Consider the following 17,182-nt stretch of genomic DNA (forward strand, 5'->3'; position numbering starts at 1 on the left):
ACTAGCAGCTTGGTCAAAAAGGTGTTTTAAAGGAGGAAAGTGAGGTAGAGAGGAGGAGAAGTTTAGGGAGGGTATTCTGGAGCTTGGGGCCAGGGCAATTGAGGCACAACAGCCAATGGTGGAGCGATTATAATTGGGAATGTAAAAAGGAGCACAGATATCCTGGAGGGTTGTGGGGCTGGAGGAGATTACAGAGATAGGGAGGGGAAGAGGCCCATGGAGGGGTTTGGAAACAAGGATGAGAATTTTAAAATGGAGATGCTGCTTGGCCGGGAGCCAATGTAGGGTCAGCGAGCTCAGGGGAAACGGGACTTTTTTGTGAGTTAGAACAGGGACAGAGTGTTGGATGACCTCAGGTTTACAGGTGGTAGAATGTGGGAGAGCAGTTAGGGGTGTGCCAGAATAGTCGAGTCTAGAGGTAGTAGAGACATGAACGAGGGTTTTGACAATAGATGAGCTGAGGCTGGAGTGTGGTCGACCGATGTTACGGAGGTAGAAATAGGCGGTCTTAATGATGGCTCAAATATGAGGTTGGAAGCTCATCTTGGGGTCAATTGTGAGTCCGGTCTAATCTCTGCCTGTTGTCAGGGAGAGGGATGGAGTTGATTTGTTGATTTTGCTTCAAATTTCCACCCCTCTCTTACCTTCACATGAATCATCCTCCCTTCCATTCCTTGACCTCTCTGTCTCCATTTCTGGTGATAGACTGTCCACCTATATTCATTACAAACCTACCGACTCCCACAGCTACCTTGACTACAGCTCCTCACACCCCGCTTCCTGTAAGGACTCCATCCCATTCTCTCAGTTCCTTCACCTCCGTCACATCTGTTCTGATGATGCTACCTTCAAAAACAGTTCCTCTGACATGTCTTCCTTCTTCCTTAACTGAGGTTTCCCACCCACAGTTATTGACAGGACCCTCAACCATGTCCGATTCATCTCCCACGCCTCTGCCATCACACCTTCCTCTCCCTCCCAGAACCATGATAGAGTCCCCCTTATCCTCACTTATCACCCCACCAGCCTCCATATTCAAAGGATCATCGTCCGCCATTTCCGCCAACTCCAGCATGATGCCACCACCAAACACATCTTTCCTTCACCGACCCTGTCAGCATTCCATAGGGACTGTTCCCTATGGGACATCCTGGTCCACTCCTCCATCACCCCCTACACCTCAACCCCCTCCCATGGCACCTTCCCATGCAATCGCAGAAGGTGCAACACCTGCCCCTTTACCTCCTCTCTCCTCACCGTCCAAGGGCCCAAACACTCCTTTCAGGTGAAACAGCATTTCACATGCATTTCCCTCAATTTAGTCTACTGCATTCGCTGCTCCCAATGCAGTTTCCTCTACATTAGAGAGACCAAACGCAGACTGGGTGACCATTTTGCAGAACACCTTCGGTCTGTCCACAAGCATGATCCAGACCTCCCTGTCCCTTGCTATTTCAACACACCACCCTGCTCTCATGCCCACATGTCTGTCCTTGGCCTGCTGCATTGTTCCAGTGAAGCTCAACGCAAACTGGAGGAACAGCACCTCATCTTCCGACTAGGCACTTTACAGCCTTCCGGACTTAAAATTGAGTTTAACAACTTCAGACCATGAACTCCTCCATCCTCACCCCTTTTATAATCCAATATTTATTTACTTATTTATTTTTATTTATTTTTTTTTACATTTTATTTTATTCTTTTATTTATTTGTTCATTTTTTAATCCTTTTCCCCCAAAACCCCCTCCTCCCACAGGGCCATCTGTCACTTGTCTCTATGTTGTGCTTTCACAGAGCGCTGACTCTTGCTCTGCTATTAACACCTTCTGCAATCTTACCTTTATGCCACTATCAGCACCTTCTTTAGTCTTTAACACCACCATTAACTCTCCCTTTGTATTGTGTCCATGACATCTTTGCCAATCTCTCCTTAGCTGTCACATATCCCTGACATTCTCTTTTGCTCCACCCCCTCTTAAACAGTATAAAACCCATCATATTTTGACCTAACTTAAGCTCTGAAGAAGAGTCATACAGACTCAAAACGTTAACTCTGTTTCTCTCTCCACAGATGCTCACCGGACCTGCTGGGTTTTCCCAGCATTTTCTGTTTTTATTTTATATTATACGGAAGGAATGGAGTTGGTGGTTAAGAAACAGTATTTGAAGCAGGGACTGAAAACAATGGCTTTGGTCTTCCCAGTATTTAATTGGAGGAAATTTCTGCTCATCCAGTACTGGATGTTGAATAAAAAGTCAGATAATTTAGCAACAGTAGAGGAGTCGAGCGAGGTGGTGGTGAGGTAGTGGTGGGCAATTCATCCTTGATCCCCTCCTTTTTCTCATCTACATGCTGCCCCTCAGCAACATCATCTGAGGCACATGTTGGTTTTCACATGGACGCTGACAACATCCAGCTTTACCTCACAGCTCACCCATGTGAGGGGAGGTGATGATGTAGTGGTATTGTCACTGACTAGTATACCAGGGACCCAGGGTAATACTCTGGGGATCTGGGTTCAAATCCTGCCATGGCAGATGGTGGAATTTCAAATCAATAAGGGGGGGAAAAAAACCTGGACTAAAAGCCTAATGATGACCATAAAGCCATTGTTGATAGCCATAAAAATCCATCTGGTTCATTAATGCCCTTTAGGGAAGGAAATCTGGCTGTCCTTACCTGGTCTGGACCCACAACAATGAACAGGAGTGAGCAATAAATGCCATCCCAGTGATGTACCCACATCCAATGAATAAAAAAAAATTGAGGTGATGCTAACTTGGGCTGGAGGAAAGGGCACTGATTATGAGCCAAGTTGAGACTGGCTGGATGCTGGTATCGTGTTATTAATTAGTGTTAGGCTGTGGATTTCCATCCCTTAAGAGCAACTGGCAGGTGAAGGAATGGTTCCAACTCAATAGTGTAATTTAGTGAGGATGTGTTCATTCCCTTTCAACCAGTGTCATGCTGAATCAGTGTTCACAGTCTATGAAGTGATCTTGATCAGGTGACCAGTTTGACAAAAAAGCTTGCTGGAGCAAAACCTTGTAGCTTCTTTCTGCTGTATCTTTGTAGCTGCCAATCTCACATTGAACGATATAAAATATACAGCCCAGTAAGAGGCCATTTGGGCTCAACTAGTCTGTGCTGCCAACATCTCCCAGAATACGTCTAGCCAGAGTTGGTAACCCTATACGCATTCCCAATTTCAATCGCCCCACCACTGGCGGCCATACCTTCAACTGCCTGGGTCCCAAGCTCCGGTAATTCCCTCCCTAAACCCCTCCACTTCTCTATCGTGTTCTTTCACAGGATGTGGGGGTTGCTGGCATTTATTGCCCATCCCTGATTGCCCTTGAACTGAGGGCAGTTAAGAGTCAGCCACATTGCTGTGGGTCTGGCGTCACATCTAGGTCAGACCGGGTAAGGACGGCAGATTTCCTTCCCTAAAGGGACATTAGTGACCCAGATGCCTCTGCCACGGTGGGGTTTGAACCCATGTCCCCAGAGCATTAGCCTGGACCTCTGGATTATTAGGGCCAGTGACATTTTCTCCTCCCTTATGAAGCGGCTTAAGACCCAATGTTTTGACCACAAGCTTTTGGGCCGCCAGCCCTTCATGTCTCCTTATGTGACTCAGTGTCAAATCTTGTTTTATTCTTAGTTCTTAGTTTGTCTTAGTTCTGATGAAGGGTCACATGGACTCAAAACGTCAACTGTGTCCCGCTCCGCAGACACTGTCACACCTGCTGAGTCTTTCCAGCTATTTTTGTTTTTGTTTGTTTTATTAATGCTCCTGTGAACTAAGTGCCCATGGGACATTTTATTACATTCAAGGTGCTTTTTAAAGAGTTGCTGTTAACAAACATAGAGCAATTTAAGATCATTCTCTCTCCCTCTCTCTCTCTCCTCTATTGCCATGGGAACTCTCTGCACTCTTATTGCCCGGACTCATGACCGATGGTACACACTTCCGGTGGTGGGAGGACGGGCTTGGGGGTGACACCGGAAGCGGGTGTTCTCTGTCGGCCATGTTTCTTTCAGGCCTTTGGGGCGGGAGCCGCAGGCGCGCACCGACAAACTGAAAGGAGTAACGAAAATCTGTTTCGGCCGCTCGAGAATTTAGATCTTTCTTTGCGCGGTGAAATTTTACGGTGAAGCGGGAAAAATGTAGGACGGGAAAACTATTGTGAGTGTTGGGGGCGGGGTCGTGCGCATGCGTGGGCGACGGCTCCCAGGGTGCAGCGCGCCATGCGCCGGGTTTAGGGAGGATTTCCCAGCCGCGCTGCACCTTGGGAGAGCCGTCCGCCATTATTGCTCCAGATCGCTGTGAGGCTGAGGCCGCAGAACAAGCTCCCCTGGGCTCGCTGCGAGACACAAGAAGCACAATAGCAAATTCTGCTCTTTCTTTACTCCTTTTGCCCAGCTGAGATCGTTAGTATTTGTTAATTTGAGCTTTTGGTTAATCTATTTCTGCCATTGATGGCAGCAAAGGACTAATTTTAGATTTCGCAGTGGCTGAACCACTTCCGGCCGCCTGGGAGGGGCGGGGGGGGGGTCCAGATATGGAATTAAATGCATGTATTGGGTTGTGAATAACAAAAGAGCAGTGGGACACATTTTAGAGGGTCTGTGAGCTCTGTATTCCATCCCCTCCGGTTCCTGTGGTCACTGAGCGCCCGCTGACCCGGTTCCGATTCCGGTGTTGCACACTTCCGCTCCGGGGGACGGGTTTCGACGTGACATCGGAAGTTGGCTGTTGCTCCGGCTCGGGTCAGTGAAGAGGTTTCGGGGTTCGCGAGGGGGGAGGGGTGGGGGCGGGAGCGGTCTCAGGCCGCGGGTCCCTGGTTCCACAACCTGGCTCATTGTTTGGGAAGGGGGGGGGATAAACCTTGACCCCGGCCTCCACCCGAGACCTTAATCTGAGCTTCAGCCCCGACATTAACCTGAACCCTGACTCTGCCCCAACCCCATGGGGGTTGTTATGGGATGGAGGGGGGGGGTGGGGGAGTCAGTATTTGTTACCTATCCCTAATTGCCCTTGAACTGAGTGGCCTATTTGACCATTTCTGTGCTGTGAGTATGAACATAAGAACTAGGAGTAGGCCATTCAGCCCCTCCAGCCTGCCCCGCCATTCAATATGATCATGGCTGATCTCATTTCGGCCTCAACTCCAATTTCCCGCCCTCTCCCCATAACCTTTCAACTCTTTACTAATTAAAAATCTGTCTATCTCCTCCTTATCTTCTCAGCATCCACTGCACTCTGAGGTAGTGAATTCCACAGATTCACCACACTTTGAGAAAAGTAATCCCTCCTCATCTCTGATTTAAATCTACCACCTCTTAGCCTAAAACCATGGCCTCTCATTCTAGAATGGCCCACAAGGGTAAACATCCGCTCCACGTCTACTTTGTCTATCCCCTTTAGCATCTTATATACCTCAATTAGATCTCCTCTCATCCTTCTAAACTCTAGCGAGTATAGGCCTAAACTGCTCAGTCTCTCCTCATAGGACAAGCCCCACATCTCTGGAATCAATCTAGTGAACCTCCTCTGAACCGCCTCCAATGCAACTACATCCTTCCTCAAGTAAGGGGACCAAAACTGTGCACAGTACTCCAGGTGAGGTCTCACCAATGCCTTGTACAGTTGCAACAACACTTCCCTATTTTTATACTCTATTCCTTTGGCAATAAACACCAAAATTCCATTTGTCTGCCTTATTACCTGCTGTACCTGCATACTAGCTTTCAGCTGGTCTGGAGTCACACTTAAGCCAGACCAGGTAAGGACAGCAGATTTCCTTCCCGAAAGAGGATTAGTGAATCAGATGGGTTTTTATGACAACTCACGGTCACCATTGCCGATGAGGCTGGCTTCACTTGAACTGTTAATTACTTCTCTATGCACCTGGGTCATATCAGGAGTAATGAGAAGCACCGTTGGCATCATTCGAACCTGTGTGAGGTGACCCCAGTGGCCTTTAAATCCATCGCCTTAGCCACTCGGCCGCACTTGCAGCCCAGGCAACTGGCTTTATATTCCAGATTTATGAATTAAATTCCAGCAGCCGCCTTGGTGGGATTTGAACCCATGTCCACAGAGCCTGGGCCTCTGGTTTACTGGTCCACTGACATTACTACTATGCACTTCATTCCTTAACACCAACTTTTAACTCTTCCCCCCACCGACCCGCCCTCAACCACAACCCTTAAGCCTAACTACCGGTCGACCCCTGACCCTGCTGTTCGGACACTCGGCCACCCTCTCGTGATCTCCCACACTGCCATCGGAAACGGTGAAATGGGACAAAGTTAAACTGGACAGTTCGAGCCGCACAGCGCCCTTTCTTTGATGCAAAAACGTATTTTACTTTCACAGGCAAAGCCGGGGGCTTCTGAAATGTCCACTCCTGCTTCCCAAGGCCACAACTGGAGCAAGAAGTCAGAGGACGAGGAGGAGGATCCCGTCGACCAGATGGTTTCCAGGACGGGTTGTGCTGGTTTCCATCGCGCCGTCCAGGATTGCATGGCAGAACACCAGGACTGGCGCCAGTGCCAGCAGCCGGTGCAGGACTTCAAGCAGTGCATGGCGGAGTACCAGCGATTACGAGCCAGCCAACTGGGCAGACACAAACCCAGCTCTGCTGGCAGCTGAAATCTGGGCAATGCCCTTTGAGAACCAACAACCCCTTTCTTTTCCAATCCAAAAAAAAAACATCTAAAGCGTCAGAGGGAAACGTTTTGCAAGAACTTTGGCTGAAGCTTTGAATGGTTGTGCCTTGCTCGACATAGAAACAAGCCACTGGACTCACCTGGTCTATGTCGCCCTTTCCGCTTCCTGCCGGCCTTCTCCAGCCCTTACTGTTTAAAAACATACATGTAAAGTGAACTCGAGACATCATTCAGTAACAACTCCCTGTTCTAATGGAACTGCAGGTCAGCAAGAGCTGCCTGTCAGGAAAGCCTGATGTGAGAGATTCAGCACTGTTTGTGTGTGCACATGTGTGTGCACGCGTGTTTGCATTGCTAGGTTCAATCCCTCACAGCCTGGCTTTAGGCTGGAGAGAGTGCCGGAACAGGAGGGGTGAAATCCTGCTGGTTACAGGACTGCTGTTGGTAATGGGTGAAGTTTGAAGCAAGTGGATTGAGGTTCAAGCGGAGGCCTGGTTTACAGTTGGTCAGGATTAGGGTTACAAATGGAAAATGACAGCATCAGTAATCAGAAATTGTCCTTTGAGAACTGGAAAAGCCAATGCCACCTAGTATCTATGAACTGATCTTTAAAAGCATACAACTTAATGCCAAGACTTGCAGTGGTGAATAAAACTCCAGAATGTTTCCTAAGTTTGTATGGTACTGGTCTTCATGTTGTGCCTGAGTTGATGTTGTACATTATCATCATGTCTCTGGGATGTGTGCCAAACCCTGGTTATTCAGGCTAGAAGTGTGAACTGATACAAAAGGACATGATGAGATGGTGGAAATAGGAGTAGGTCATTCAGCCCGCAAACCTGCTCTGCCATTTACTAGGCTGATCTAATGTGGCCTGAGCTCCACTTGCCTGAAATCCCCATAGCCTTTGTAAATCAACAGCCTGTCTCTGAAGAAGAGTCATACGGACTCGAAACGTTAACCCTGTTTCTCTCTCCAGACCTTTTTCCAGCATTTTCTGTTTTTCTTTCGGATTCCCGGCGTCCACAGTGTTTTGCTTTTATATGAGTTAAAAATCTGACTAACTCAGCCTTGAATATAGTCAATGACCCAGGCTCCTCTGCTCTCCGGGGAAGAGAATTCCACAGACGAATGACCCTCTGAGAGAAGAGATTCTTCCTCATCTCCATCTGAAATGGGAGCCCCTAATTTTGAAACTGTGCCTCCCGTCTCCCCCCCACAACCATCCCTGGGCTGAGGGAAAACACTGGGCGGGTTTTACCAGCCCCGCCTGCCGTGGGACTTTGCCACCCGAACTCGACCGAGTTTTGCCGGTCCATCAAATCCCTCCCCATCCTCTCAGCATCCAGCCTGTCAGATCCCCTCAGCATCTCATACGTTCCAATCGGATCATCTCTCATTCTTTGAAAGTCCAATGGGTGTAGGCCCAACCTGCTCAGCCTTTCCTCATGAGTCAAACCCCTTCATCCCAGGAATCGGCCCAGCATTTTGACGGAATTAATAATGAGGAGAGGCAATATATAAGGGTACAGTTCTAAAGGGGGTGCAGGAGTAGAGGGACTGGAGGGGGGTGGAGGGGGTACCACACACACATGAGAAACAGGTCATTATGGCATATAAATAAAGGCACAGGGTACAAAAGGGGGTCAAAACACTCAGCTGGAGTATCGTGTCCAGCACTGGGCACCCCAGTCCAGGAAGGATCTGAAGTCATTAGGGTGGGTGCTGAGAAGATTCAGGAGAATCGTTCCAGGGATGAGGACCTCAACTAGGTAGGTAGGTTGGAGAAACTGATGATTATCTCCTTGGGAAGAAAGGATTAAGAGAGGCTTCCACTGATGCTGCCTAACCTGTTGAGTATTTCCAGCGTTTTTTTTTTGTTTTTATTTCAGTTTTCCAGCACCTGCAGTATTTTGCTTTTGCGTGAGATTAAGAGGAGATTCGATAAAGGTGTTCAAGTTCACGAGGGGTCTGGACAGTGGAGATAAGGGGAAACTGTTCCCAATTGATAGAAGGAACGAGAACCAGAGGGCACCGATTTAAGGTGATTGGCAAAAGAAGCCATGGCGACATGAGGAGAAACTTATTCCCACAGCGAGTGGTTAGGATTTGGAGTGCGCTGGGTGAGAGTGTGGTGGAGGCAGGGCTATTCGTGACTTTGGAAAAGGATTGGGACAATTATCCGAAGAGAAAATATTTGCAGGGTTACGGGGAAAAGGCAGGCAATGGGACTTAACTGAGTTTTGCCGTTGCAGAGAGTTGGGGTTGGACATGATGGGCTGAATGGCCATGCGTTTGCCCACTCACTCAGCTTGTCCAATATGGGCCCATATAGCAGAGGTGGGAGAACGAGAGTCTGGCAATAACCACTGGGTGGCGACCGTGAGGCGGCAGTCTCAGTTCACACCTGGTTCAGTGGTGGGACTTGTGGTTCGATCCCATTGCCCAAATGAGTCATTCAGAGAGCAGACATTCCATCTGCGTCTGAACCCACACTCCATGCTGTCTGCTAACGGCATACACAGAAACTCCAGTCCTACAACTGGGCCAACAATGAATTCGGGTCAAGTGCTGGCAGCAACAACATGTATTTATATAGCGCCTTTAGCATTGTAAAACATCCCAAGGTGCGTTCCACAGGATCTAACACCAAGGTGTGTAAGTCAGGTGATCAAATGCTGGATCAAAGAGATACCTTTTAAGGAGCATCTGACATGAGAGGGAGGGGCTGAAGGATGAAATTGCAGAACTTAGGACCCAGCCTACTGAAGGTACATCCATCAATGGTGGAGTGATTAACTGGCCTGGATTAGAGTAGCGTTTTTTCCCTCTTTATTATCTCATGGGGTGTGGGTGTCACTGGCAAGGCCAGCATTTGTTGACCATCCCTAATTGCCTTTGAACTGAGCAGCTTGCTAGGCCATTTCAGAGGGCAGTTAAGAGTCAAGCACGTTGCTGTGGGTCTGGAGTGACATGTAGGCCAGACCGGGTAAGGATGGCAGATTTCCTTCACTAAAGGACATTAGTGAACCAGATGGGTTTTAACAACAATTGTTTCATGGTCACCATTACTGAGATGAGCTTTCAATTCTACATTTATCAATTGAATTTAGAGTCCACCAGCTGCCATGGTGGGATTTGAACCCGTGTCCCCAGAGGATTAGCCTGGGCCTCTGGGTTACTAGTCTCATGACATTGCCACCATCTCACTGTGTCGATATCTTAGTGGATTGTGGTGCTGGTGGGGATGACAGATGTAAGGAGGAGGGGTGGGGGGAGACCAATGAGGGGTTTGAAGACAAGGGTGGGAATTTTAATATCAAAACGTTACTTAACTTGTAGCCAGTGTAGGTCAGTGAGCACAGGAGAGAGGTCACCATGAAGGCCCTGACTTCTCAAGCTCACCCCTCGTCTGAGGCGTGGTGACCCTCAGGCTAACCTCACTACCAGTTGCCCCTCTCTGATGAAAGAGCAGCCTAGGGTCCTCTGGGACTACGGTAAATTTCACATTCGATTGGGACTTGCTGTAGGGACAGGCCGCAGAGTTATGGAGGACCTCAAATTTAGAGATAGTGGAGTATGGAGAGACCGATCAGGAGCGCATTGGAATGGTGAATCCTGGCGGTAACAAAGGGCAGATGATAGTTTCAGCAACAGGTGGACTGAGACAGGGTCAGAGTCGGATGGTGTCACACTACCTGCAAGTTTATTAAACCCAACGTTTTGCGAAAGATGCTTTGATGCAGCAAAGCACATGGCACACTTTGTGAGAGGAAATTCTCTCCCTTCCGGTTCCTTGTAACTTACAGCTACAGTCCCACACTGTTTATAGCATTTACTCGAATGAGAGGCAGTGATGTAGTGTGTCACCACGGTATTGTCACTAGACCTGAATTCCAGAGATCCAGGGCAATGCCCTATGGGCACTGGTTCAAATCCCACTATGGCAGATGGTGAAATTTGAATTCAGTAAAAATCTGGAATTAAAAAGACTGGTCGCCACATTATAGGAAGGATGTGATTGCACTGGAGGGGGTGCAGAGGAGATTCACCAGGATGTTACCTGGGATGAAACATGAAGAGAGGTTGGATAGACTTGGATTGTTTTCGTTGGAGCAGAGAAGACTGAGGGGCGACCTGATCGAGGTGTACAAGATTATGAGGGGCATGGACAGGGTGGATAGGGAGCAGCTGTTCCCTTTGGTTGAAGGGTCAGTCACAAGGGGGACATAAGTTCAAGGTGAGGGGCAGGAGGTTTAGGGGGGATGTGAGGAAAAGCTTTTTTACCCAGAGGGTGGTGACGGTCTGGAATGCGCTGCCTGGGAGGGTGGTGGAGGCGGGTTGCCTCACATCCTTTAAAAAGTACCTGGATGAGCACTTGGCACCGTCATAACATTCAAGGCTATGGGCCAAGTGCTGGTAAGTGAGATTAGGTAGGTAGGTCAGGCGTTTCTCATGTGTCCGTGCAGACTCGATGGGCCGAAGGGCCTCCTGCGCTGTGTTCTGTGATTCTGTAATTCTGGTGACCATTGTCGTAAAAACCCTTCTAGTTCACTAGTGTCCTTACCTGGTCTGGCCTGGACTCCAGACCCACAGCCATACCCACTGAACAAGGGCATTTAGGGATGGGTAATCCATCACCTCGCCAGCGATGCCCACATTCCATGAATGAGTTTTAAAAAATCTGCACTAATCTGCTGGTGCCTGGGAGCCATAAACCTTTACATCCATTTCCATAACCAAGTGGTCCATAGGAACAAGAGGAGGCCATTCAGTCCCTCAAGCCTCTTCTGGCATTCCCTGAGATCGGGGAAATGATCTGTGCCTTGAATCCGAAACCTTGAGGACCAGTCTCAAGGAGATGTTCGCAGTCCTGCTAAACATCTTTTTATCCGTCAACTGAGAAATTGGCGTTGAGGGTTAGCAAGGCACATGATATATTATTGTGCTTAGTTATACAATGAAATGGATTTAGTGCCAATAATTATGAGGCTTTCAGTGCTCATTTAGTAAGGAGTAAATCAGACATCAACCTCTGGTGCACATACATATGCAGTTAAATTTGGAAATCAGGAAGTCAGCAGTCTAATTGCCCTGCATTTCCAGCCTTAATCACTGACAAACAACCTTTCTGAGCCAGAAAATTGAACTTTATAAGTGTAGAGTCTCATTCCTTCAGAATTTAATTATTGTCAGTGTTTTTTTAAAACGAGAAATTAAATTTACATTTATTTTTTCTTCGTTCTGAAGAAGAGCCTTATTTGACTTGAAACAATAACTCGGTTTCTCTACAGTTTCTGCCTGACATGCTGCATTTTCCCAGCACTTTTTGTTTTTATTTCAGATTTCCAGCATCAACAGTAATTTGCTTTTATTCCACCACTTATGCGGGTGCTGTCAAATGAACTCAAGAAATAGCCTTAACACTCCAAAACATAGTAGTGTTGGATAAATCCTAGATTGGTTACAGCATGGAAGGAGGCCATTCAGTCCTTGTCGTTTCTGTGCTGGCCCTTTGAAGAAACAATTTATCTAGTGCCACTCCCCTGCCTTCTCCCCATAGCCCTGCACGTTCTTCCTTTTCAGATAATAATCCAATTCCCTTGCTGGGAGTCGGAGCAGAGCGAACCTGCGGGAGACAGTCGGGAGTTGAGGAGCGCCTGTAAATACAGAGCAGGGATTGGAGTGAGGAGCAGCTGCTTCACTGTTTCAGCTGCCCTGAGGCTGCAGTCCAGGAAAAAGAGAAAAAAACCAACTGTGACGCCACAAGAAACTATTAAGTTAATTGGCCGGTAAGTGCTGAGTCTAAGGGACAGTGTGAGAGAAACCAGCTTAGGGCAGGCGAGTTCAGGTACATCTATAAATAAAAAGAACTAAAACTTTAAAATTAAAATCAAACACTAAAGATGAAAAAAAACAATAAAAAATAAAGTAATTTGAACAAACACCTAAAACACATACCTTGTAGTTAAGAAGCATATAACCTTTAGTTGTCAGTGGCATTAGCATTCAATAAACACAGTAAATTGTAGCACACATAGGAAGAAAATAATTAAAGTAAATTAATTAAATAACAAGTTAAAATGGCAGGGCAGGTGTTATGTTGCAGCTGTGAAATGTGGGCGCTCTTGGATGCCAAGGCGATCCATGGCAAACATGTATGCAAGAAGTGTAAGCAGCTTGAGAAATTCTGGATCTGGATTATTGACCGGGAAGCCGAAATGCAGACACTGCGCAACACAAGGGAAGGGGAGAAATACCTGGGTACTTTGTCACAGAAGACAGTCAGACCTCTTAGAAGAGGAGCATCTGTTTTGGTCAGCAGTGAGGGACAGGAGGATGTGACTGTCAGTGAGACAAGTAATGGGACTGAGCAGACAGTAGGGGAGGAGCCTCAGGCTTTGCAATTGTCAAATGGGTTTGAGGTGCTCACATCCTGTGTGGATGAAAGTGAAGTTGGCAAGGTGGACGAGCTGGCTGGCCATGGCACTGAGGTACAGGAAGCCGTTAAAGCGGGGGCAGCAGAATGGATTGTAGTGGTAGTGGGGAATAGTATGATGAGGGGGATTAACACTGTTCTCTGTAGCAAAGAGCAAGAGTCCAGGTGGCTGTGTTGCCTGCCCGGTGCCAGGGTTTGGGACATTTGCTCAGGGCTTTAGAGGAACTTGCAGTGGGAGGGGGAGGATCCAGTTGTTGTGGTCCATGTAGGTGCCAATAACATAGGTAGAACTAGGAAAGAGGTTCTGCAAAGTCAGTATGAGGAGCTAGGTACTAAATTAATAAGCAGAACCTCAAGGGTAATCTCTGGATTATTACCTGAGCCACATGCAAATTGGCATAGGGCAAATAAGACTAGAGGGACGAATGCATGGCTCAAAGCCTGGTGTGGGAGAAGTGAGTTCCAGTTTGTGGGGCACTGCCATCAGCACTGGGGAAAGTGGGGGCTGTACCGTTGGGACAGTTTACACCTGAACTGTACTGGGATGAGTGTCCTGGCAAATCACATAACTAGGGAAGTAGGGAGGGCTTTAAACTAAATAAGAGGGGTGAGGGATCAAGCTTGGGTAGAGGTAGTAATTCCAGGGGTAGAGTCAAGACAGGAGAGCAAAATGGTAATATGAGAAATGAAGGTCAGAGAATGGCAGGAAAGACAGAGAGAAAAAACCTAAGAATACATCAACAGTCAAGACTAGATATTACAAAGATAACAAAAAGACAAAACTGAAGGCTCTGTATCTGGATGTGCATGGCATTCATTACAAAGTAAATGAATTGACAGCCCACATCCACTTTGAAAGGGAGAAGAGTGGGCCTGAGACTAATATCTTAAACTTAAACAAAAACAGAAATGCCTGGAAAAACTCAGCAGGTCTGGCAGCATCGGCGGAGAAGAAAAGAGTTGATGTTTCGAGTCCTCATGATCCTTCAACAGAACTAAGTAAAAATAGGAAAGGGGTGAAATATAAGCTGGTTTAAGGGGGGGGAAAGGGTTTTTTTTTAGGGCAACAAACCCTCCTTCCCACCACCCCCCACCCTTAAACCAGCTTATCTTTCACCCCTTTCCTATTTTTACTTAGTTCTGTGGAAGGGTCATGAGGACTCAAAACGTTAACTGTGCTCTTCTCCGCTGATGCTGCCAGACCTGCTGAGTTTTTCTAGGTATTTCTGTTTCTGTTTTTGTTTTGCATTTCCAGCATCCGCAGTTTTTTGTTTTTATCTTAAACTTAAATAAGGGCAACTATGTGGGGATGAAAGCTGAGCTAGCTGAAGTGAACTGGGAAACTAGGCTAGCGGAGAGATCAATAGAGAAGCAGTGGCAGATATTTACGGGGGTAATTCAGAGTATTCAGCATAAGTACATCCCTACTATAAAGAAAAATTCTAAGGGGAGGACCCACCATCTGTGGTTAACTGGAGATGTTAAGGAAAGCATCAAACTTTAGAAAAAAAAGTTTACAACTCTGCAAAGGTGGGTGGCAGAACAGATGATTGGACAGAATATAAAGAATGGGAAAGAATGACTAAAAGGTTAATCAGGAGAAAGAAATTAGAGTATGAGAGGAAGCTAGCTAGAAATGTAAAAACGGATAGCAAGAGTTTCTACAGGTATTTAAAAAGGAAAAGAGTAAGTAAAGTGAGTGTTGGTCCTCTAGAGAGTGACAGTGGGGGGGTTAATAGTAGATAATGAGGAAATAGTGGAACAAATGGACAAATATTTTGCTTCTGTGTTCACCATAGCGGATACAAAACACATTCCAGTAATAGTTGCAAATCAGGAAGTGAACAGGAGAAGGGAACTTGGTGAAATTGAAATCATTAGGGAAATGGTACTGAATAAATTGATGGAGCTGCAGGCTGGCAAGTCCCCAGTCCCTAAGGACTACATCCTCGGGTATTAAAAGAGGTGGCTAATGAAGTAGTCAATGCGCTGATGTTAATTTTCCAAAATTTGCTAGATTCTGGAAAGGTTCCATGAGATTGGAAAGTAGCAAATATAACCCCCCTATTCAAGAAGGGAGGGAGGCAGAAAACAGGAAACTATAGGCCAGTTAGCTTGACATCTGTTGTGGGGAATCGATCATTAAGGAGGTTATAGCTGGACAATTAGAAGAGCTCAAGGCAATAGGGAAGAGTCAGCATGGTTTTGTGAAAGGAAAATCACGTTTAACCAATTTATTGGAGCTTTTTAGAAACATAGAAACTAGGAGCAGGAGGAGGCCATTTGGCCCTTCGAGCCTGCTCTGCCATTCATCCTGATCATGGCTGATCATCCAACTCAATAGCCTGCTCCCACTTTCTCCCCACATCCTTTGATCCCTTTCGCCCCAAGAGCTATATCTAACTCCTTGAAAACATACAATGTTTTGGTCTCAACTACTTTCTGTGGTAACGAATTCCACAGGCTCACCACTCTCTGGGTGAAGAAATTTCTCCTCATCTCAGTCCTAAATGGTCTACCCCATATCCTCAGACTGTGACCCCTGGTTCTGGACTCCCCCATCATTGGGAACATCCTTCCTGCATCTACCCTGTCTAGTCCTGTTAGAATTTTATAGGTTTCTATGAGATCCCCCTCATTCTTCTGAACTCCAGCGAATATAATCCTAACTGACTCAATCTCTCCTCATATGTCAGCCCTGCCATCCCAGGAATCAGTCTGGTAAACCTTCGCTGCACTCCCTCTATAGCAAGTACATCCTTCCTCAGATAAGGAGACCAAAACTGCACACAATATTCCAGGTGTGGTCTCACCAAGGCCCTGTATAATTGCGGCAAGACATCCCTGTTCCTGTACTCAAATCCCCTGGCTATGAAGGCCAACATACCATTTGCCTTCTTTACCGCCTGCTGCACCTGCATGCTTTCCTTCAGCAACTGTTGTACAAGGACACCCAGGTCTCGTTGCACATTGCCTTCTCTCAATTTATAGCCATTCAGATAATAATCTGCCTTCCTGTTTTTGCTACCAAAGTGGATAACCTCACATTTATGCACATTATACTGCATCTGCCATGCATTTGCCCACTCACTCAGCTTGTCCAAATCACACTGAAGCATCTCTGCATCCTCCTCATAGCTCACCCTCCCACCCAGCTTTGTGTCATTTGCAAATTTGAAGATATTGCATTTAATTCCCTCATCCAAATCATTAATATATATTGTGAATAACTGGGGTCCCAGCACCGATCTCTGCGGTACCCCACTGGTCACTGCTTGCCATTCGGAAAAAGACCCGTTTATTTCTGCTCTTTGTTTCCTGTCTGCCAACCAGTTTTCTATCCATCTCAATACACTACCCCCAATCCCATGTGCTTTAATTTTACACGCTAATATCTTTTGTGGGACTTTGTCGAAAGCCTTCTGAAAGTCCAAATAAACCACATCCACTGGCTCCCCCTCATTAACTCTACTAGTTATATCCTTGAAAATTCCAGTAGATTTGTCAAGCATGATTTCCCTTTCATAAATCCATGCTGACTCTGTCCAATTCTGCCACTGTTTCCCCTTTGAAGGGGCAACATGCACAGTGGATAAAGGGGACCCTGTAGATGTGGTGTACTTGGATTTCCAGAAGGCATTTGATAAGGTGCCACATCAAAGATTATTATGGAAAATAAAAGTGCATGGTATTGTGGGTAACATATTAGCATGGATCAAGATTGGCTGGCTGACAGAAAGCAGAGAGTGTGTATAAATGGGTCTTTTTCTGATTGGCAGGATGTAATGAGTGGAGTCCCACAGGGATCTGTACTGGGGCCTCAACTTTTTACGATTTACATCAATGACTTATATGAGAGGAGTGAAGGCATGGTGGCTAAATTTGCAGATGACACAAAGGTAGGAAAGTATGTTGTGAAGAGGACATGAGGAGGTTGCAGATGGATATAGATAGGTTGAGTGAGTGGGCAAAGATCTGGCAAATGGAGTTTAATGTGGAGAAAATGTGAAGTTATTCACTTTGGCAGGAAGAACAAAAAAGAGTATTACTTAAATGGAGAATG

The 17,182-nt window shown here is 46.7% G+C and overlaps 1 protein-coding gene across 4 annotated transcripts; it reads left to right on the plus strand.

Annotated features, from left to right (window-relative positions):
* Positions 1-4,058: 4,058 nt before the first annotated feature.
* Positions 4,059-7,352, plus strand: LOC121284235 (cytochrome c oxidase assembly factor 4 homolog, mitochondrial). 4 transcript variants are annotated; one of them, XM_041199540.1, is made up of 2 exons: positions 4,059-4,191; positions 6,388-7,352. In XM_041199540.1, the coding sequence occupies exon 2, from the start codon at positions 6,409-6,411 to the stop codon at positions 6,661-6,663; it is 255 nt and encodes an 84-aa protein (XP_041055474.1). In that variant the 5' UTR covers positions 4,059-4,191; positions 6,388-6,408; the 3' UTR covers positions 6,664-7,352. The 4 variants fall into 4 exon arrangements, with proteins under 4 accessions (XP_041055474.1, XP_041055473.1, XP_041055471.1 ...); XM_041199539.1 differs by lacking the exon at positions 4,059-4,191 and adding an exon at positions 4,337-4,436; XM_041199537.1 differs by lacking the exon at positions 4,059-4,191 and adding an exon at positions 4,618-4,775.
* Positions 7,353-17,182: the final 9,830 nt, after the last annotated feature.

The sequence above is a fragment of the Carcharodon carcharias genome, chromosome 11 (genome assembly GCF_017639515.1).
Source record: "Carcharodon carcharias isolate sCarCar2 chromosome 11, sCarCar2.pri, whole genome shotgun sequence".
Lineage (NCBI taxonomy): Eukaryota > Metazoa > Chordata > Chondrichthyes > Lamniformes > Lamnidae > Carcharodon > Carcharodon carcharias.